This window comes from Bombina bombina, chromosome 3 (assembly GCF_027579735.1).
Source record: "Bombina bombina isolate aBomBom1 chromosome 3, aBomBom1.pri, whole genome shotgun sequence".
Taxonomy (NCBI): domain Eukaryota; kingdom Metazoa; phylum Chordata; class Amphibia; order Anura; family Bombinatoridae; genus Bombina; species Bombina bombina.
In genome coordinates this window covers 19,748,894-19,772,814 of record NC_069501.1, presented here as the reverse complement: position 1 = coordinate 19,772,814, position 23,921 = coordinate 19,748,894, and the positions used below count along the sequence as shown (strand labels likewise).

The 23,921-nt window shown below is 42.0% G+C and overlaps 1 protein-coding gene across 5 annotated transcripts in view; it reads right to left on the bottom strand.

Moving 5' to 3' along the window:
* The window catches only part of LOC128652797 (zinc finger protein OZF-like), a 167,082-nt gene that overhangs the window by 126,061 nt on the left and 17,100 nt on the right, over window positions 1-23,921 (bottom strand). For all 5 annotated transcript variants that reach the window (XM_053705733.1, XM_053705732.1, XM_053705736.1 and 2 more), the window contains exon 2: window positions 18,950-19,105. In XM_053705733.1, the coding sequence (XP_053561708.1) occupies window positions 18,950-19,040 (91 nt within the window). In that variant the 5' untranslated portion in view covers window positions 19,041-19,105. The remainder of the gene's footprint in view (window positions 1-18,949; window positions 19,106-23,921) is intronic.

Below are 23,921 nucleotides of genomic sequence, written 5' to 3'. Positions count from 1 at the left end.
AAAAAAGCCCTACCCTACACTAAATTACAAATAGCCCTTAAAAGGGTCTTTTTGCGGGGCATTGCCCCAAAGTAATCAGCTCTTTTACCTGTAAAAAAAATTACAAACCCCCCCCAACATTAAAACCCACCACCCACACAACCAACCCTACTCTAAAACCCACCCAATACCCCCTTAAAAAAAACTAACACTAACCCCTTGAAGATCACCTTACCGGGAGAAGTCTTCATCCAACCAGGCCGAAGTCCTCAACGAAGCCGGGAGAAGTCTTCATCCAAGTAGGGCAAAGTGGTCTTCATCCAGACGGCATCTTCTATCTTCATCCATCCGGCGCGGAAAGGGTCCATCTTCAAGACATCCGACGCGGAGCATCCTCTTCCTTCCGGCGGCTAACACTGAATGAAGGTTCCTTTAAATGACGTCATCCAAGATGGCGTCCCTTCAATTCCGATTGGCTGATAGAATTCTATCAGCCAATCGGAATTAAGGTAGAAAAAATCAGCAAATAGAATGCCAGCTCAATCCTATTGGCTGATTGGATCAATCCTATTGGCTGATTAATAACTATTTACTAACTATTCTACCTAGTTAAAATAAATACAAACGCCTGTAAAATAAAAATTAACCCTAAGATAGCTACAATGTAACTATTAGTTATATTGTAGCTAGCTTAGGGTTTATTTTATAGGTAAGTATTTAGTTTTAAATAGGAATAATTTAGTTAATGATAGGAATATTTATTTTGATTTCTTGTAATTATATTTAAGTTAGGGGGTGTTAGGTTTATGGTTAGACTTAGGTTTAGGGGTTAATAACTTTAATATAGTGGCAGTGACGTTGGGAGCGGCAGATTAGGGATTAATAAATGTAGGTAGGTGGCGGCGACGTTGGGGGCGGCAGATTAGGGGTTAATAATATTTAACTAACGTTTGCGAGGCGGGAGTGCGGCGGTTTAGGGGTTAATATATTTATTATAGTGGCGGCGATGACTGGTTCGGCAGATTAGGGGTTAAAAAAAATGTTTTAGTGTTTGCTATGTGGGAGGGCCTCGGTTTAGGGGTTAATAGGTAGTTTATGGGTGTTAGTGTACTTTTTAGCACTTTAGTTAAGAATTTTATGCTACGGCGTTGTAGTGTAAAACTCTTAACTACTGACTTTAAAATGCGTTACCAGTCTTGACAGGAGAGGGTGTACCGCTCACTTTTTGGCAGACTCGTAATACCGGCGCTATGCAAGTCCCATTGAAAAAAGAGGATACGCAATTTACGTAAGTGGATTTGCGGTATTTCCACGTCTGGCCAAAAAAGTGAGCGGTGAGCCTGTAACTTCAAGACTTGTAATACCAGTGGGCGTTAAAAAGCAGTGTTAGGACCAGGCAACGCTGCTTTTTAAGCCTAACGCAGAACTCGTAATCTAGCCGTATGTTTTTCTTAGTGTAGTTAAAAAGTTTGCTACTCAACTTGTCCCAGAAACCTTTATTCATTTGATTCGGACCATAAATATTACATATTACCAATTGATAATTATGGATTTGGAGCTCAATTATCTGGAATCTACCTTCTATATCATTTTCTGGAAAATTAATTTTATATGTTATTCATTTATTTAACAGAATGGCTGTTCCTCTCTTCTTCCCCTCAAAAGGAGTGGCTATTACTTCTCCCACCCATTAACATTTTAATTTGGTCACTTCCTGAGGTTTGAGATGTTTTTCTTGAATTAAGGCCACATCTGGCCTGTTTCCCCAATTGCTGTACAACTAACTTTCGCTTGGCCGGAGAAGATATACCCCCTACATTCCAGGAGATTGATTTTAATTTATCCGACATTGCAAAACCAGAATCAGCCATTAAAGAGAGAAGACAAGGAAAAAAAAAAAAAGGATTCCCCTCTCCCCATTCCCTAGACACACCAACATTTTAAAAAAGCCAAGACATAATAAACATGAAATATGTTTTTGATACTTGTCTAAACACTTCGTAAAACAAAAAAAAATACCCCCCCCCCCTTGAACTTCCATTCTGTTCCCTGTTCCATCATCATAAGAACCAAAGATAAAACCATTTAGAGCCCATCTTCCCAAGACATTATATTTTCTATTGGCCTGTTGGGCCATTTTTTTCCTTAAGTTTTACCAATATTCTGTTTATGACAGAATTCTGCCGCCTCTATAGTATTATGTAGAGTTAATTTTTCACCATTCTTTTCCAGAACTAGCTTTGCTGGATATACCATTCTAACATTTATGCCATTTTGAATAAGTCTGGAGCAGATGGGTGACATCTCTTTTCTTTTACGCAAGGTCTCTATTGAGAAATCCTGAAAGATTAATATTCTTTGCTGATCTATTGAAAAGTTGTTAATTACGATACACCCTAAGTGTATATAATTTGTCTTGATATTTCAGAAATTTTATTAAAACAGCTCTATTTTTCAGAGTACCATCTTGATTTTTTTTGCATAAAAAGGAAATTTATGCTTACCTGATAAATTTATTTCTTTTACGATATGACGAGTCCACGGATTTCATCCTTACTTATGGGATATCACCTCCTGGTCAGCAGGAGGAGGTAAAGAGCTCCACAGCAGAGCTGCATAAATAGCTCCTCCCTTCCCCCCCAACCCAGTCATTCGACCGAAGTTAGGAAGAGAAAGGAAAATTCAAGGAGCAGAGGTGACTGAAGTTTAACAAAAATAAAAACCTGTCTATAGAAAAAACGACAGGGTGGGCCATGGACTCGTCATATCGTAAAAGAAATAAATTTATCAGGTGCATAAATTTCCTTTTCTTTTACAAGATATGACGAGTCCACGGATTTCATCCTTACTTATGGGATACAATACCAAAGCTATAGGACACGGATGAAAGGGAGGGACAAGACAGGAACCTAAACGGAAGGCACCATTGCTTGAAGAACCTTTATCGCAAAAACAGCCTCAGGCGAGGCAAAAGTATCAAATTTTTAAAATTTGGAAAAAGTGTGAAGAGACGACCACGTTGCAGCCTTGCAAATTTGTTCAACAGAAGCATTTTTAAATGCCCATGAGGAAGCCACAGTCCTAGTTGAATGAGTCCAGCAGTCTCATATGCAACACGGATGATACTCTTCAGCCAAAAAGAAAGAGAGGTAGCTGTAGCTTTCTGACCCCTACGTTTCCCAGCAAAAACAACAAATAATGAAGATGTTTGACAAAAATCCTTAGTTGCCTGCAAGTAGAACTTCAAGGCACGGACTAAGTCCAAATTATGTAACAAAAGCTCCTTCTTAGAAGAAGGGTTAGGACACAAGGAAGGAACAACAATTTCCTGATTAATATTTTTGTTAGAAACAACCTTAGGAAGAAAACCAGGTTTGGTACGTAACACCACCTTATCAGAATGGAAAATAAAATAAGGAGAATCATATTGTAATGCTGAAAGCTCAAACTCTGCGAGCAGAAGAAATAGCAACCAAAAATAAAACTTTCCAAGATAATAACTTAATATCTATGGAATGAATAGGTTCAAATGGAACCCCTTGAAGAACATTAAGAACTAAATTCAACCTCCAAGGAGGAGCAATTGGTCTAAACACAGGCCGGATTCTAGTCAGGGCCTGATAAAAAGATTGAACATCTGCCAGACGCTTGTGTAGCAAAATAGACAAAGCAGAAATCTGTCCCTTTAAGGAACTTGCTGACAACCCTTTCTCCAATACTTCTTGGAGAAAAGATAAAATCCTGGGAATCCTAACCCTACTCCATGAGTAGTTCTTGGATTCGCACCAATAAAGATATTTACGCCATATCTTATGGTAAATCTTTCTAGTAACAGGCTTGCATCCCTGAATCAATGTATCAATGAACGCATCAGAGAACCCCCGCTTGGATAAAATCAAGCGTTCAATCTCCAAGCAGTCAGCTGCAGAGAAATTAGATTCGGATGATGGAAGGGTCCCTGAATGAGAAGGTCCTGCCTCAATGGAAGCTTCCACGGTGGCAGAGAGGACATGTCCACCAGATCGGCATACCAGGTCCTGCGAGGCCACGCAGGAGCAATTAGAATCACAGAAGCCCTCTCCTGTTTTATCCGTTCAATCACCCGGGGAAGGAGAGCAAACAGTGGAAATACATAAGCTAGGTTGAACGACCAAGGCATCTATCAGTTCAGCCTGAGGATCCCTGGACCTGGATCCGTATCTTGGGAGCTTGGCATTCTGACGAGACGCCATCAGATCTAATTCCGGTCTGCCCCACCTGAGAATCAGGGTGGCAAAGACCTCCGGATGAAACGTCTGTCTGCTCAAAAAATCCGCCTCCCAGTTGTCCACACCTGGGATGTAGATTGCTGACAGATAACAAGAGTGAGCCTCCGCCCACTGAATTATCTTGGATACTTCTGTCATCGCTAAGGAACACCTTGTTCCTCCCTGATGAATGATGTAAGCCACAGTCGTGATGTTGTCCGACTGAAATCGGATGAATTTGGCCGAAGCCAACTGAGGCCAAGCCTGAAGTGCATTGAATATTGCTCTCAATTCCAGAATATTGATTGGAAGTAGAGACTTTGACCGAGTCCACACACCCTGAGCCTTCAGGGAATTCCAGACTGCACCCCATCCTAGTAGACTGGCGTCCATTGTCACTATCATCCATGAAGGTCTGCGGAAGCACATCCCTTGGGACAGATGATCCAGCAACAACCACCAAAGAAGAGAGTCTCTTGTCTCCTGATCCAGATCTATCTGAGGAGACAAATTTGCATAATCTCCATTCCACTGTCTGAGCATGCTCAGTTGTAGAGGTCTGAGATGAAAACGAGCAAACGGAATGATGTCCATTGGCGCCACCATCAATAAAATTGCCTCCATGCACTGAGCCACTGATGGCCGAGGATTGGACTGAAGGGCTCGGCAAGTATTCAGAATCTTTAACTTTCTGACATCCGTCAAGAAAATTTTCATGGATATAGAGTCTATCAGAGTTCCCAGGAAAGGAACCCTTGTCTGTGGAATAAGTGAACTCTTTTCTAGATTCACTTTCCACCCGTGAGTCCTTAGAAAGGACAGAACCATGTCAGTATGAGACTTTGTCAGTTGATAAGACGATGCCTGGATCAGAATATCGTCCAGATAAGGCGCCACTGCAATGCCCCGCGGTCTGAGAACCGCCAGCAGAGACCCTAGAACCTTCGTGAAGATCCTGGGTGCCGTGGCCAGTCCGAAAGGAAGAGCCACGAACTGAAATTTTTTGTCCAGGAAGGCAAACCTTAGGAATTGGTGATGATCTTTGTGGATAGGAATATGAAGATATGCATCCTTTAAGTCCACTGTAGTCATATATTGACCCTCCTGGATCAATGGAAGAATTGTCAGAATAGTCTCCATCTTGAAGGATGGAACTCTGAGAAACTTGTTTAGACTCTTTAGATCTAAAATAGGTCGGAACGTTCCCTCTTTTTTGGGAACCACGAAAAGGTTTGAGTAAAACCCCTGCCCCGTTCCTGTTTTGGAACGGGACAAATTACTCCCATAGTGGAGAGGTCTTTTACACAACGAAAGAACGCCTCTCTTTTTGTCTGGTCTACATACAATTGTGAAAGAAGGAACCTTCCCCTTGGGAAGGAATTTTTGAACTCCAACTGATACCCTTGAGACACGATTTCTAGTGTCCAGGGATCCTGAACATGTCTCATCCAAGCTTGGACAAAGAGAGAAAATCTGCCCCCTAAAAGATCCGGTCCCAGATCGGGGGGGGCGCCCCTTCATGCTGTCTTGGGAGCAGCAGCGGGCTTCTTGGGTTGTTTGCCCTTGATCCAAGCCTGGTTGGGTCTCCAGGTGAGCTTGGCTTGAGGATAATTCCCTTCCTGTTTAGCGGAAGAGGAAGTGGGGACTCCTTTGAAATTACGAACGGAGCAAAAATTACTTTGTTGTTCCCGTTTGCTTAGATGTCTTATCTTGAGGGAGGAGGTGACCCTTACCTCCCGTAATGTCAGAAATTATTTCTTTAAAGTCAGGCCCAAATAGGGTCTTTCCCTTGAAAGGAATAGCCAAAAGTTTGGATTTAGAGGACACATCCGCAGACCAAGATTTCAACCAGGCTCTGCGCGCTAAAATGGAAAATCCTGCATTTTTAGCCACCAATTTGGTGATCTGAAAGGCGGCATCCGTGACAAAAGAATTAGCCAGCTTAAGGGCCTTAATTCTATCCATTATCTCCTCTAAGGAAGTCTCAGTCTTAAGAGACTCTTCTAAGGCTTCAAAAAAAAAAAAGAGCCAGTTGTGACTGGTACAATGCAGGCCGTCGGTTGTAATAGAAATCCTTGATGAACAAATAGCTTTTTTAGAAGACCCTCCAACTTTTTATCCATAGGGTCTTGAAAGCACAACTGTCCTCAATAGGGATAGGCGTACGCTTAGCCAGGGTAGAAATAGCTCCCTCCACCTTAGGGATCGTCTGCCAAGAGTCCCGAACGGTGTCAGCTATAGGATACATCTTCCTAAAAGTAGGGGAAGGTGAGAAAGGTCTTTCCCATTCCCGCGTAACAATTTCCGAAATTCTCTTAGGAACTGGAAAGACATCAGAGTAAGAAGGAACTTCTAAGTTTTTGTCCATCTTACACAATTTCTCTGGAGGTACCACAATAGAGTCACAGTCGTCCAGAGTCATCAAAACCTCCCGCAGCAACAGGCAGAGGTGTTCCAGTTTAAATCTGAAGGACATGACGTCCGAATCTGTCTGAGGCAACGCACTACCTGAGTCAGACAGTTCCCCCTTAGAAAGGGTCTCCCTACCCCCCAATTCAGATCCCTGGGAGGGCACAACGGAGATAGTCATCAAAGCATCAAAAGTCGCAGGGACCACATGGGTTTCTGCCCTGCTGTGTTTGCCTTGCAACACTGGCAACTTAGACAAAACTTCTGTGAGAGTGGATGACATAACTGCAGCCATATCCTGCAAAGTGAAAGAAGCAGTCGCCGTTGAAGAACATGGCGTTGTTTGTGCGGGCGTTAAAGGCTGTGACGCTTGGGGAGAAAGTTGCGGCATACCCTGAATCTTATCAGTCTGAGAACAGTTATTGGATATATCTTTATTAAATAAAATCTGCTCCTTATATTCTAAAGCCCTCTCAATACATGGGGGGCACAGTGTAACAGGGGGTTCCACAATGGCATCCAAACACATAGGACATGTACTGTGTTCAATGTCCTCCATAGTATCAGATTTCAAAGGCAAGCATGGTCAAGTCAATGATAAACCAGAACGATCAGTGTAACAAAAATAGTGTACTGTGTCTTTAATTTCACATTAATCCCAAATATGACTAAAATAAATAAACATCAATTAGGTGTGGTCCAATGTATACCCCGCACTCCCAACGTGGGCCCTGCTTACACAACGGTCCCTGAAAACTCACAGTCACCTCTCCGCATCGGCTCCTACCTGCCTCCGTGACCACCGCTACACTCCGACAGTGTGCCTAGGACCGCTTGGAGATTATCGTGACAAGCGGACCTAGGGACTGCACGAGTACACTGCTCCAAGTACTCGTATCACCGGGACTCAATTGAGGCGTAACTGCGCAAGCTAAGCGTGTGAAACCAAGTCCCGCCCTTCATGGGCGGAAACAAGCACAGAACCCGGGAAAGTAATAAAGGCAATCTAACGCCATGTACAGGAATCAGCCACAGTTCTTTTCAACAGTCTATCTCCCCAGCGTCAGCCAAACACATGTAAATAAACAGAGTTATGCCCGTTATTGTACTCGCAGCTGAGCACTATAATTAATCTCCCAGTGCTTCTGGCTAATGTAAAATGATGCCGGACTGTCTGGAGAAATTTAACAGTGTGTGGGTTGTCATCTGTTACTTTCGCTAATGACATCCAACATACTAGCATAGTATCAGAGCCTATAACCCCAAAATGCAATAATATAGTACAGCCATTTCTGAGTATATGCCTCAAAGCCCAGAAATAAAAATACTGCACTTACCTCCATGCTGAGGAACAGCATGAAAATATTCAGTGTCAAGAGGTCCACTCCTCCTCCTGAGGTCCTGTGAAGAAAATATAATTTATGCTTACCTGATAAATTCATTTCTCTTGTAGTGTAGTCAGTCCACGGGTCATCCATTACTTATGGGATTATATCTCCTCCCTAACAGGAAGTTGCAAGAGGGAAACACCCAAGCAGAGCTGCTATATAGCTCCTCCCCTCACGTGTCATATCCAGTCATTCGACCGAAACCAGACGAGAAAGGAGAAACTATAGGGTGCAGTGGTGACTGGAATTTAATTAAAATTTAGACCTGCCTTAAAAGACAGGGCGGGCCGTGGATTGACTACACTACAAGAGAAATGAATTTATCAGGTAAGCATAAATTATATTTTCTCTTGTTAAGTGTAGTCAGTCCACGGGTCATCCATTACTTATGGGATACCAATACCAAAGCTAAAAGTACACGGATGATGGGAGGGACAAGGCAGGAACTTTACATGGAAGGAACCACTGCCTGTAGAACCTTTCTCCCAAAAACAGCCTCCGAAGAAGCAAAAGTATCAAATTTGTAAAATTTTGAAAAAGTATGAAGTGAAGACCAAGTTGCAGCCTTGCAAATCTGTTCAACAGAGGCCTCATTCTTAAAGGCCCAGGTGGAAGCCACAGCTCTCGTAGAATGAGCTGTAATCCTTTCAGGAGGCTGCTGTCCAGCAGTCTCGTAGGCTAAACGTATTATACTACGAAGCCAAAAAGAGAGAGAGGTAGCCGAAGCCTTTTGACCTCTCCTCTGTCCAGAGTAAATGACAAACAGGGAAGAAGTTTGACGAAAATCTTTAGTTGCCTGCAAATAGAACTTCAGGGCACGGACCACGTCCAGATTATGCAAAAGTCGTTCCTTCTTTGAAGAAGGGTTAGGACACAATGATGGAACAACAATCTCTTGATTGATATTCCTATTCGAGACTACCTTAGGTAAGAACCCAGGTTTAGTACGCAGAACCACCTTATCTGAATGAAAAATCAGATAAGGAGAGTCACAATGTAAGGCAGATAACTCAGAGACTCTTCGAGCTGAGGAAATAGCCATCAAAAACAGAACTTTCCAAGATAACAGTTTGATATCAACGGAATGAAGGGGTTCAAACGGAACGCCCTGCAGAACGTTAAGAACTAGGTTTAAGCTTCACGGCGGAGCAACAGTCTTAAACACAGGCTTAATCCTAGCCAAAGCTTGACAAAAAGCCTGAACGTCTGGAACTTCTGCCAGACGTTTGTGCAGAAGGATAGACAGAGCTGAAATCTGTCCCTTTAACGAACTAGCAGATAAACCCTTTTCTAAACCTTCTTGTAGAAAAGACAATATCCTAGGAATCCTAACTTTACTCCATGAGTAACTCTTGGATTCGCACCAATATAAATATTTACGCCATATGTTATGGTAAATTTTCCTGGTAACAGGTTTCCTAGCCTGTATTAAGGTATCAATAACCGACTCCGAGAAGCCACGCTTTGATAGAATCAAGCGTTCAATCTCCATGCAGTCAGCCTCAGAGAAATTAGATTTGGATGGTTGAAAGGACCCTGAATTAGAAGGTCCTGTCTCAGAGGCAGAGACCATGGTGGACAGGACGACATGTCCACTAGATCTGCATACCAGGTCCTGCGTGGCCACGCAGGCGCTATCAGGATCACCGATGCTCTCTCCTGTTTGATCCTGGCAATCAATCGAGGGAGCATCGGAAAAGGTGGAAACACATAAGCCATGTTGAAGACCCAATGTGCTGTCAGAGCATCTATCAGTATCGCTCCCGGGTCCCTGGACCTGGATCCGTAGCAAGGAAGCTTGGCGTTCTGGCGAGAAGCCATGAGATCCAGATCCGGTTTGCCCCAACGAAGAATTAGTTGGGCAAAGACCTCCGGATGAAGTTCCCACTCCCCCGGATGAAAAGTCTGGCGACTTAGAAAATCCGCCTCCCAGTTCTCCATGCCTGGAATGTGGATCGCTGACAGGTGGCAAGAGTGAGACTCTGCCCAGCGAATTATCTTTGAGACTTCCAACATCGCTAGGGAACTCCTGGTTCCCCCCTGATGGTTGATGTAAGCCACAGTCGTGATGTTGTCCAACTGAAATCTGATGAACCTCAGAGTTGCTAACTGAGGCCAAGCCAGAAGAGAATTGAAAATTGCTCTTAACTCCAGAATGTTTATTGGGAGGAGTCTCTCCTCCTGAGTCCAAGATCCCTGAGCCTTCAGGGAATTCCAGACTGCGCCCCAACCTAGAAGGCTGGCGTCTGTTGTTACGATCGTCCAATCTGGCCTGCGGAAGGACATCCCTCTGGACAGATGTGGCCGAGAAAGCCACCATAGAAGAGACTCTCTGGTCTCCTGATCCAGATTTAGTAGAGGGGACAAATCTGAGTAATCCCCATTCCACTGACTTAGCATGCACAATTGCAGCGGTCTGAGATGCAGGTGCGCAAATGGTACTATGTCCATTGCCGATACCATTAAGCCGATTACCTCCATGCACTGAGCCACCGACGGGTGTGGAATGGAATGAAGGACACGGCAAGCATTTAGAAGTTTTGATAACCTGGCCTCCGTCAGGTAAATTTTCATCTCTACAGAGTCTATAATAGTCCCTAAGAAGGAGACTCTTGTGAGTGGGGATAGAGAACTCTTTTCCACGTTCACCTTCCACCCATGCGACCTCAGAAAAGCCAGAACTATCTCTGTATGAGACTTGGCAGTTTGAAAACTTGACGCTTGTATCAGAATGTCGTCTAGGTACAGAGCCACCGCTATGCCTCGCGGTCTTAGCGCCGCCAGAAGAGAGCCCAGAACCTTTGTAAAGATTCTTGGGGCCGTAGCTAGTCCGAAGGGAAGAGCTACAAACTGGTAATGCCTGTCTAGGAAGGCAAATCTTAGATACCGATAATGATCCTTGTGAATCGGTACGTGAAGGTAGGCATCCTTTAAATCCACTGTGGTCATGTATTGACCCTCTTGGATCATGGGTAGGATGGTTCGAAGAGTTTCCATTTTGAATGATTGAACTCTTAGGAATTTGTTTAGGATCTTTAAATCCAAGATTGGTCTGAAGGTTCCCTCTTTCTTGGGAACCACAAATAGATTTGAATAGAATCCTTGCCCGTGTTCCGTCCGCGGAACTGGGTGGATTACTCCTATTAGTAATAGGTCTTGTACACAGTGTAGAAACGCCTCTTTCTTTAATTGGTTTGTTGATAACCTTGAAAGATGAAATCTCCCTTTTGGGGGAGAAGCTTTGAAGTCCAGAAGATATCCCTGAGATATGATCTCCAACGCCCAGGGATCCTGGACATCTCTTGCCCAAGCCTGGGCAAAGAGAGAAAGTCTGCCCCCCACTAGATCCGTTTCCGGATAGGGGGCCCTCACTTCATGGTGTCTTAGGGGCAGCAGCAGGTTTTCTGGCCTGCTTGCCCTTGTTCCAGGACTGGCTAGCTTTCCATCCCTGTCTGTAGCGAGCAACAGCTCCTTCCTGTTTTGGAGCAGAGGAAGTTGATGCTGCTCCTGCCTTGAAGTTACGAAAGGCACGAAAATTAGACTGTTTAGCCTTAGACTTGGCCCTGTCTTGAGGCAGAGCATGGCCCTTACCTCCGGTAATGTCAGCGATAATTTCTTTCAAGCCGGGCCCGAATAAGGTCTGCCCTTTGAAAGGAATATTAAGCAATTTAGATGTCACGTCAGCTGACCAGGATTTAAGCCACAGCGCTCTGCGCGCTAGGATGGCGAATCCCGAGTTCTTAGCCGTAAGTTTTGTTAAATGTACAATGGCGTCAGAAACAAATGAATTAGCTAGCTTAAGTGCTTTAAGCTTGTTCATAATTTCGTCCAATGGAGCTGTGCGAATGGCCTCTTCCAGAGACTCAAACCAGAAAGCCGCCGCAGCAGTGACGGGCGCAATGCATGCAAGGGGCTGTAAAATAAAACCTTGTTGAACAAACATTTTCTTAAGGTAACCTAATTTTTTATCCATTGGATCTGAAAAGGCACAGCTATCCTCTACCGGGATAGTGGTATGTTTAGCCAAAGTAGAAACTGCTCCCTCCACCTTAGGGACCGTCTGCCATAAGTCCCGTGTGGTGGCGTCTATTGGAAACATTTTTCTAAATATAGGAGGGGGAGAAAAAGGCACACCAGGTCTATCCCACTCCTTGCTAATAATTTCTGTAAGCCTCTTAGGTATAGGAAAAACGTCAGTACACACCGGTACCGCAAAGTATTTATCCAGCCTACATAATTTCTCAGGGATTGCAACAGTGTTACAATCATTTAGAGCCGCTAATACCTCCCCTAGTAATACGCGGAGGTTTTCAAGCTTAAATTTAAAATTAGAAATTTCTGAATCCAGTCTGCCTGGATCAGATCCGTCACCCACAGAATGAAGCTCTCCGTCCTCATGTTCTGCAAATTGTGACGCAGTATCAGACATGGCTCTCCCATTATCAGCGCGCTCTGTCCTTACCCCAGAGTGATCGCGTTTACCTCTTAAATCTGGCAATTTAGATAACACTTCTGTCATAACAGTAGCCATGTCTTGCAAAGTGATTTGTATGGGCCTCCCTGATGTACTTGGCGCCACAATATCACGCACCTCCTGAGCGGGAGGCGAAGGTACTGACACGTGAGGAGAGTTAGTCGGCATAACTTCCCTCTCGTTGTCTGGTGATAATTTCTTTACATGTAAATTTTGACTTCTATTTAAAGTAACATCAATACATTGAGTACCTAAATTTCTATTGGGCTCCACATTGGCCTTTAAACATAGTGAACAAACAGATTCATCTGTGTCAGACATGTTTAAACAGACTAGCAATGACAACTAGCAAGCTTGGAAAATACTTCAAATAAATTTTCAAGCAATATAAAAAAACGCTGCTGCGCCTTTAAGAAGCACAAAAAACGCTATCACAGTTGAAATAACAATGACCAAATTAGTTATAGCAACCAAATTTTCACAATAAGTGTATACAGTTAGCAGAGGATTGCACCCACCAGCAAAAAGATGATTAACCCCTTAATGCCCAAAAACGGATAACAATTCAATTAATTAACGTTTTTATCACAGTCAAACACACTGTCACAGGTCTGCTGTGACTGATTACCTCCCTCAAAACGAATTTTGAAGACCCCTGAGCCCTGTGGAGACGTCCTGGATCATGGAGGATGAAATAGGAAGACTGTGACTGAATTTTTACTGCGCAATAAAGCGCTAAAATAGGCCCCTCCCACTCATATTACAACAGTGGGGAAGCTCAGTAAATTGTTTCTATGCAGAGAAAACGATAGCCATGTGGTAAAAATTATGCCCAATAAATTTATATCACCAAGTACCTCATAAAAAACGATTAACATGCCAGTAAACGTTTTGAATAAATAATTTAAAAGTTATGAAGTGTTATTAATAAGCCTGCTACCAGTCGCTTTTACTGCAGTGAAGGCTCATACATTACATCAGTATTAACAGTATTTTCTGAGTAAAATTCCATTCCCTAGAAAAATACTTCAGTGTACACACACATTTATCAGCCTGATACCAGTCGCTACCACTGCATTTAAGGCTGAACTTACATTACATCGGTATTAGCAGTATTTTCTCAGTCAGTTCCATTCCTTAGAAAATAATTTACTGCACATACCTCCTTGCAGGGGGGCCCTGCATGCTATTCCCCTGTTCTGAAGTTACCTCACTCCCCAGAATGTATGAGAACAGCCAGTGGATCTTAGTTACGTCTGCTAAGATCATAGGAAAAAAACTCAGGCAGATTCTTCTTCTAATGCTGCCTGAGAATAAACAGCACACTCCGGTGCCGTTTAAAATAACAAACTTTGATTGAAGACATAAACTAAGTTAAAAACATCACAGCCCTCTCACAACGACCTATCTTTAGTTAGGTCGCAAGAGAATGACTGGATATGACACGTGAGGGGAGGAGCTATATAGCAGCTCTGCTTGGGTGTTTCCCTCTTGCAACTTCCTGTTAGGGAGGAGATATAATCCCATAAGTAATGGATGACCCGTGGACTTACTACACTTAACAAGAGAAAGAAGGGTCTTAGGAAAAATCCACTAAGTCCATATCCAGGCAGCACCAATATGGGAGGCGTAGTGAGACTAAAACCTCACAAGTTCCCCTAAATGGTTCTTCCAGAAGCTGCCCGGTAGTAAAATAGCACACTTTGGCACCATTTAAAAATAAAAAACTCTTGATTGAAGAATCTAAACTTACACCTCACTTTACCTCACTCCTATCACTAACACAGGCAAAGAGAATGACTGGGTTGGGGGGGAAGGGAGGAGCTATTTATGCAGCTCTCCTGTGGAGCTCTTTGCCTCCTCCTGCTGATCAGGAGGCGATATCCCATAAGGATGAAATCCGTGGACTCGTCATATCTTGTAAAAGAATCCTACTCTATGTGCTCTCTCAATTTCTAATGGCAATTGATCTATGTGAAGTTTCCTTTGAGCTGTGTATCAAATAACCAAGTTTTATACTTGCAGTTTAGAGAAAGATTTCTTTTCTTGACCGCTCATATATTCCTCCTCTTAACTTTACATGTTAGCGACCAGCAGTGATTTAGAATATTCTCCATATAGCCTCCGCTCTCAGCCGGCCTCAGAGATATTCAGGGGTGTGCTCCATTCTCCTCCAACACACTCTGTTATACTTGAAAGCTGATTTTATATATTACTTATACCTCGACCACGCCACTATAGGCCCACATCTTGTGGTAGGTCAGCCAGTACTCTTGGCTCTTGCGTATGGGATTTCGTTGATCTTCCTTGGTACAGTCATCTGTACTATCCTCCGTTTACAGGATGGAAGTGGCTCAGCTTACCAAACCATTCGGCTTAGACAGTTTTGCCAGTGCTCAGACCTATTTCGGTCCCACATCCACGCGTGTGATCTTTGCACCACTAATGGACTCGAGCAACAGGGGTTAGAAGTTTAGCTCTCTCTCTGCAATCCAAGCACTGCGCCAGCACACACACGTTGACTCCACCCCTACTGGAAGCCATCTCTTAATGACATCCGTGCCCAGTGGTTTAATGTCACTTTAATGCTAAATAGTGATGGTTATTTGTCTCATATGAGATGAATCTGTAATGATCTATGTTTATGACAGTATAAAACCGCAGTGGGACCATCACAGTAGTAAACTTCATTAGAACACAGTAAAACCCCTGATTTACTGATCCCTGTATTTGACCAACAACACCACATGCACATTATAGTAACTGCACAGCTCTGTGCCCATAAATCTTATTAAACCCCTGATTTACTGCTCCCTGTATGTGATCAACAACACCATATACACATTATAGTAACTGCACAGCTGTGCCCATAAATCGTATTAAACCCCTGATTTACTGCTCCCTGTATGTGACCAACAACACCATATACACAATATAGTAACTGCACAGCTCTGTGCCTATAAACCTTATTAAACCCCTGATTTAGTGCTCCTGTATGTGACCAACAACACCACATACACGTTATAGTAACTTCACAGCTTTGTACCTATAAGCCTTATTAAACCCCTGATTAAGTGCTCCTGTATGTGACCAACAACACCATATACACAATATAGTAACTACACAGCTCTGTACCTATAAGCCTTATTAAACCCCTGATTTACTGCTCCCTGTATGTGACCAACAACAACATATACACATTATAGTAACTACACAGCTTTGTGCCTATAAACCTTATTAAACCCCTGATTTACTGCTCCCTGTATGTGACCAACACCGCCACATACACATTATAGTAACTACACAGCTTTGTGCCTATAAACCTTATTAAACCCCTGTTTAGTGCTCCCTGTATGTGACCAACAACACCACATACACAATATAGTAACTACACAGCTCTGTGCCTATAAACCTTATTAAACCACTGATTTACTGCTCCATGTATGTGACCAACAACACCATATACACATTATAGTAACTACACAGTTCTGTGCCTATAAACCTTATTAAACCCCTGATTTAGTGTCTCCTGTATGTGACCAACAACACCATATACACATTATAGTAACTACACAGCTCTGTGTCTACAAACCTTATTAAACCCCTGATTTACTGCTCCCTGTATGGGACCAACAACACCACATACACGTTATAGTAAGTTCACAGCTTTGTACCTATAAGCCTTATTAAACCCCTGATTAAGTGCTCCTGTATGTGACCAACAACACCATATACACAATATAGTAACTACACAGCTCTGTACCTATAAGCCTTATTAAACCCCTGATTTACTGCTCCCTGTATGTGACCAACAACAACATATACACATTATAGTAACTACACAGCTTTGTGCCTATAAACCTTATTAAACCCCTGATTTACTGCTCCCTGTATGTGACCAACACCGCCACATACACATTATAGTAACTACACAGCTTTGTGCCTATAAACCTTATTAAACCCCTGTTTAGTGCTCCCTGTATGTGACCAACAACACCACATACACAATATAGTAACTACACAGCTCTGTGCCTATAAACCTTATTAAACCACTGATTTACTGCTCCCTGTATGTGACCAACAACACCATATACACATTATAGTAACTACACAGTTCTGTGCCTATAAACCTTATTAAACCCCTGATTTAGTGCTCCTGTATGTGACCAACAACACCACATACACGTTATAGTAACTACACAGCTTTGTACCTATAAGCCTAATTAAACCCCTGATTAAGTGCTCCTGTATGTGACCAACAACACCATATACACAATATAGTAACTACACAGCTCTGTACCTATAAGCCTTATTAAACCCCTGATTTACTGCTCCCTGTATGTGACCAACAACAACATATACACATTATAGTAACTACACAGCTTTGTGCCTATAAACCTTATTAAACCCCTGATTTACTGCTCCCTGTATGTGACCAACACCGCCACATACACATTATAGTAACTACACAGCTTTGTGCCTATAAACCTTATTAAACCCCTGTTTAGTGCTCCCTGTATGTGACCAACAACACCACATACACAATATAGTAACTACACAGCTCTGTGCCTATAAACCTTATTAAACCACTGATTTACTGCTCCCTGTATGCGACCAACAACACCATATACACATTATAGTAACTACACAGTTCTGTGCCTATAAACCTTATTAAACCCCTGATTTAGTGTCTCCTGTATGTGACCAACAACACCATATACACATTATAGTAACTACACAGCTCTGTGTCTATAAACCTTATTAAACCCCTGATTTACTGCTCCCTGTATGGGACCAACAACACCATATACACATTATAGTAAATACACAGCTCTGTGCCTATAAACCTTATTAAGCCCCTGATTTAATGCTTCCTCTATGTGACCAACAGCACCACACACACAATATAGTAACTACACAGCTCTGTTCCTATAAACCTTATTAAAGTGAATGTAAAGTTGAGCTTATTAGCTCAAGTCATACGACAGAAGTTAAAAAATGAATGAGACTTTCATTCATGAAATCTTTAGTATATACTTATCTTCAGAGATATTTCACATGAAACGCTATACGGATAAGACCTAATCCTCCCCCCGCCATATTCAGCAATTGATTGACAGATGACTCATCTGCAATCAACTAATCATTGTTTCCCCGGAGCGGAACGTTTAGTTGATTGCAGATGAGTCAATTGTCAATCAATTGCTGATGCTGAATATGGGGACCTGAGGATCAGCCCTTTTCCATATAATGTTTCATGCAAAATATTTTTCTGAAGATAAGTATATACTAAAGATTTCATGAATGAAAGTCTCATTCATTTTTTAACTTCTATTGTATGACTTGAGCTAATAAGCTAAACTTTACATTCACTTTAAACCCGATTTAGTGCTCCCTGTATGTGACCAACACTACCACATACACAATATAGTAACTACACAGCTCTGTGCCTATAAACCTTATTAAACCCCTGATTTACTGCTCCCTGTATGTGCCCAACAACACCATATACACAATATAGTAACTACACAGCTCTGTGCCTATAAACCTTATTAAACCCCTGATTTACTGCTCCATGCATGTTACCAACAACACCATATACACAATATAGTAACTACACAGCTCTGTGCCTATAAACCTTATTAAACCCCTGATTTACTGCTCCATGTATGTTACCAACAACACCATATACACAATATAGTAACTACACAGCTCTGTGCCTATAAACCTTATTAAACCCCTGATTTACTGCTCCATGTATGTTACCAACAACACCATATACACAATATAGTAACTACACAGCTCTGTGCCTATAAACCTTATTAAACCCCTGATTTACTGCTCCATGTATGTTACCAACAACACAATATACACAATATAGTAACTACACAGCTCTATGCCTATAAACCTTATTAAACCCCTGATTTACTGCTCCCTCTATGTGACCAACACCACCATATACACAATATAGTAACGACACAGCTCTGTGCCTATAAACCTTATTAAACCCCTGATTTACTGCTCCCTCTATGTGACCAACAACACCATATACACAATATAGTAACTACACAGCTCTGTGCCTATAAACCTTATTAAACCCCTGATTTACTGCTCCCTGCATGCAACCAACAGCACCATATACACAATATAGTAACTACACAGCTCTGTGCCTATAAACCTTATTAAACCCCTGATTTACTGCTCCCTCTATGTGACCAACAACACCATATACACAATATAGTAACTACACAGCTCTGTGACTATAAACCTTATTAAACCCCTGATTTACTGCTCCCTCTATGTGACCAACACCACCATATAAACAATATAGTAACTACACAGCTCTGTGTCTATAAACCATATTAAACCCCTGATTTAGTGCTCCCTTTTATTGCACAAATTATCATTAAACACATTAAAACCAGGTGCCATGCACGTGACGTCCTGCTTACCTCCATGTGCATCAGGTGACATGCACGTGACGTCCTGCTTACCTCCATGTGCATCAGGAAGTTCTGAGGTTTGCTTCTTGTCAGACATCATCTTGTTCAGCACAACTGAATTTGTCAGATATCCTTACGTTTCTTCTTTACTGTATTGTATGTAATCTACAAAATAACAGAGAGAGGTCTCACATACAGATAGTCATAAAAGGGGGAAATATTGTGAATTTTGGATGCCCAACACCCATATTAGAGCCTTTATAAACAGATCAGGATTCAGATGTCACTGTTTGGTCACAAAGGAATTAAAGTGAATAAAACGGATTAATCCAACAGGACATAGTAATTATCAAAAATAAACCAATACATAAACTATTCTAACAATACATATTGTATATGTCACTAATTACAGAAATGTAACCCTTACATTTCCAATAATTATTGTCACTAACGTCTTCTACATCTCCTGTATATGTCACACCAACATGTCTCCTCCCCAGCACCTTATATACAGACATTTAACCCTATAAAGAGATGATCTCTACTTTACATACACCGCCCCCTCCTATAGCATCATGTAGAGATATACAGTACTATAGAGATGTCCCATATGTCTTAATTGCACACCCCCAGCACCTTATATGAACACATTGAAATGTTCAAACACACAGCATCCTGCCTAGTACTGTACATATAGATATATAATATGATAGAGAAGTTCCCTCTGACTCCCATATGCTGCCTCTTCCCCAGTACCTTATATACAGATATATAACATTATAAAGAAGTTCCCTCTGACTCACATATGCTGCCTCCTCCCCAGTACCTTATATACAGAGATATAACATTATAAAGAAGTTCCCTCTGACTCACATATGCTGCCTCCTCCCCAGTACCTTATATACAGAGATATAACATTATAAAGAAGTTCCCTCTGACTCACATATGCTGCCTCCTCCCCAGTACCTTATATACAGAGATATAACATTATAAAGAAGTTCCCTCTGACTCACATATGCTGCCTCCTCCCCAGTACCTTATATACAGAGATATAACATTATAAAGAAGTTCCCTCTGACTCACATATGCTGCCTCCTCCCCAGTACCTTATATACAGAGATATAACATTATAAAGAAGTTCCCTCTGACTCACATATGCTACCTCTTCCCCAGTACCTTATATACAGAGATATAACATTATAAAGAAGTTCCCTCTGACTCGCATATGCTGCCTCCTCCCCAGTACCTTATATACAGAGATATAACATTATAAAGAAGTTCCCTCTGACTCGCATATGCTGCCTCTTCCCCAGTACTTTATATACAGAGATATAACATTATAAAGAGGTTCCCTCTGACTCGCATATGCTGCCTCTTCCCCAGTACTTTATATACAGAGATATACCATTATAAAGAGGTTCCCTCTGACTCGCATATGCTGCCTCTTCCCCAGTACCTTATATACAGAGATATAACATTATAAAGAGGTTCCCTCTGACTCGCATATGCTGCCTCTTCCCCAGTACCTTATATACAGAGATATAACATTATAAAGAAGTTCCCTCTGACTCACATATGCTGCCTCCTCCCCAGGACCTTATATACAGAGATAACAGAATTTATGCTTACCTGATAAATTACTTTCTCCAACGGTGTGTCCGGTCCACGGCGTCATCCATTACTTGTGGGAATATTCTCCTCCCTAACAGGAAATGGCAAAGAGCACAGCAAAAGCTGTCCATATAGCCCCTCCCCAGGCTCCACCCCCCAGTCATTCGACCGAAGGTTAGGAGAAAAAAAGGAGAAACTATAGGGTGCCGTGGTGACTGTAGTGTATAAAAGAAATTTTTCAAACCTGATTAGGAAACCAGGGCGGGCCGTGGACCGGACACACCGTTGGAGAAAGTAATTTATCAGGTAAGCATAAATTCTGTTTTCTCCAACATTGGTGTGTCCGGTCCACGGCGTCATCCATTACTTGTGGGAACCAATACCAAAACTTTAGGACACGGATGAAGGGAGGGAGCAAATCAGGTTACCTAAATGGAAGGCACCACGGCTTGCAAAACCTTTCTCCCAAAAATAGCCTCCGAAGAAGCATAAGTATCAAATTTGCAGAATTTGGCAAAAGTGTGCAGAGAAGACCAAGTCGCTGCCTTACATATCTGATCAACAGAAGCCTTGTTCTTGTAGGCCCATGTGGAAGCCACAGCCCTAGTAGAGTGAGCTGTGATTCGTTCAGGAGGCTGCCGTCCGGCAGTCTCATAAGCCAATCGGATAATGCTTTTCAGCCAGAAAGAAAGAGAGGTAGCAGTAGCTTTTTGACCTCTTGTCCAGAGCGGCAAAGAGAATGACTGGGGGGCGGAGCCTGGGGAGGGGCTATATGGACAGCTTTTGCTGTGCTCTTTGCCATTTCCTGTTAGGGAGGAGAATATTCCCACAAGTAATGGATGACGCCGTGGACCGGACACACCAATGTTGGAGAAATAACATTATAAAGAAGTTCCCTCTGACTCACATATCCTGCCTCCTCCCCAGTACCTTATATACAGAGATATAACATTATAAAGAAGTTCCCTCTGACTCACATATGCTGCCTCTTCCCCAGTACTTTATATACAGAGATATAACATTATAAAGAGGTTCCCTCTGACTCGCATATGCTGCCTCTTCCCGAGTACTTTATATACAGAGATATAACATTATAAAGAGGTTCCCTCTGACTCGCATATGCTGCCTCTTCCCCAGTACTTTATATACAGAGATATAACATAAAGAAGTTCCCTCTGACTCGCATATGCAGCCTCTTCCTCAGTACTTTATATACAGAGATATAATATTATATAGGTTCCCATTGACTCATACACACAGCCTCCTCCCCAGTACCTTATATACAGAGATATAATATTTTATAGGTTCCCATTGACTCATACACACAGCCTCCTCCCCAGTACCTTATATACGGATATAATATTATATAGGTTCCCATTGACTCATACACACAGCCTCCTCCCCAGTACCTTATATACAGATATAATAATTTATAGGCTCCCATTTACTCATACACACAGCCTCCTCCCCAGTACCTTATATACAGAGATATAATATTATATAGGTTCCCATTGACTCATACACACAGCCTCCTCCCCAGTGCCTTATATACAGAGATATAATATTTTATAGGTTCCCATTGACTCATACACACAGCCTCCTCCCCAGTACCTTATTTACAGAGATATAATATTATATAGGTTCCCATTGACTCATACGCACAGCCTCCTCCCCAGTACCTTATATACAGAGATATATTTTATAGGTTCCCATCGACTTATACAAACAGCCTCCTCCCCAGCACCTTATATACAGAGATATAACATTATAAAGAGGTTCCCTTTGACTCATACACACAGCCTCCTCCCCAGTACCTTATATACAGAGATATAATATTTTATAGAATCCCATTGACTCATACACACAGCCTCCTCCCCAGTACCTTATATACAGAGATATAACATTATAAAGAGGTTACCATTGACTCATACACACAGCCTCCTCCCCAGTACCTTATATACAGAGATATACTATTTTATAGGTTCCCATTGACTCATACACACAGCCTCCTCCCCAGTACCTTATATACAGATATAATATTTTATAGGTTCCCATTGACTCATACAAACAGCCTCCTTCCCAGTACCTTATATACAGAGATATACTATTTTATAGGTTCCCATTGACTCATACACACAGCCTCCTCCCCAGTACCTTATATACAGAGATATAAAATTTTATAGGTTCCCATTGACTCATACACACAGCCTCCTCCCCAGTACCTTATATACAGATATGATATTTTATAGGTTCCTATTGACTCATACTTACAGCCTCCTCCCCGGTACCTTATATACAGAGATATAATATTTTATAGGTTCCCATTGACTCATACACACAGCCTCCTCCCCAGTACCTTATATACAGATATAATATTTTATAGGTTCCTATTGACTCATACACACAGCCTCCTCCCCGGTACCTTATATACAGAGATATAATATTTTATAGGTTCCCATTGACTCATACACACAGCTTCCTCCCCAGTACCTTATATACAGAGATATAATATTTTATAGGTTCCCATTGACTCATACACACAGCTTCCTCCCCAGTACCTTATATACAGATATAATATTTTATAGGTTCCCATTGACTCATACAAACAGCCTCCTCCCCAGTACCTTATATACAGATATATAATATTTTATAGGTTCCCATTGACTCATACACACAGCCTCCTCCCCAGTACCGTATATACAGAGATATAATATTATATAGGTTCCCATTGACTCATACACACAGCCTCCTCCCCAGCACCTTATATACAGAGATATATTTTATAGGTTCCCATTGACTCATACACACAGCCTCCTCCCCAGTACCTTATATACAGATATCATATTTTATAGGTTCCCATTGACTCATACACACAGCCTCCTCCCCAGAACCTTATATACAGAGATATACTATTGTATAGGTTCCCATTGACTCATACACACAGCCTCCTCCCCAGTACCTTATATACAGAGATATAATATTTTATATGTTCCCATTGACTCATACACACAGCCTCCTCCCCAGTACCTTATATACAGAGATATATTTTATAGGTTCCCATTGGCTCATACACAGAGCCTCCTCCCCGGTACCTTATATACAGAGATATAATATTTTATATGTTCCCATTGACTCATACACACAGCCTCCTCCCCAGTACCTTATATACAGAGATATAATATTATATAGGTTCCCATTGACTCATACACACAACCTCCTCCCCAGTACCTTATATACAGATATATAATATTTTATAGGTTCCTATTGACTCATACACACAGCCTCCTCCCCAGTACCTTATATACAGATATAATATTATATAGGTTCCCATTGACTCATACACACAGCCTCCTCCCCAGCACCTTATATA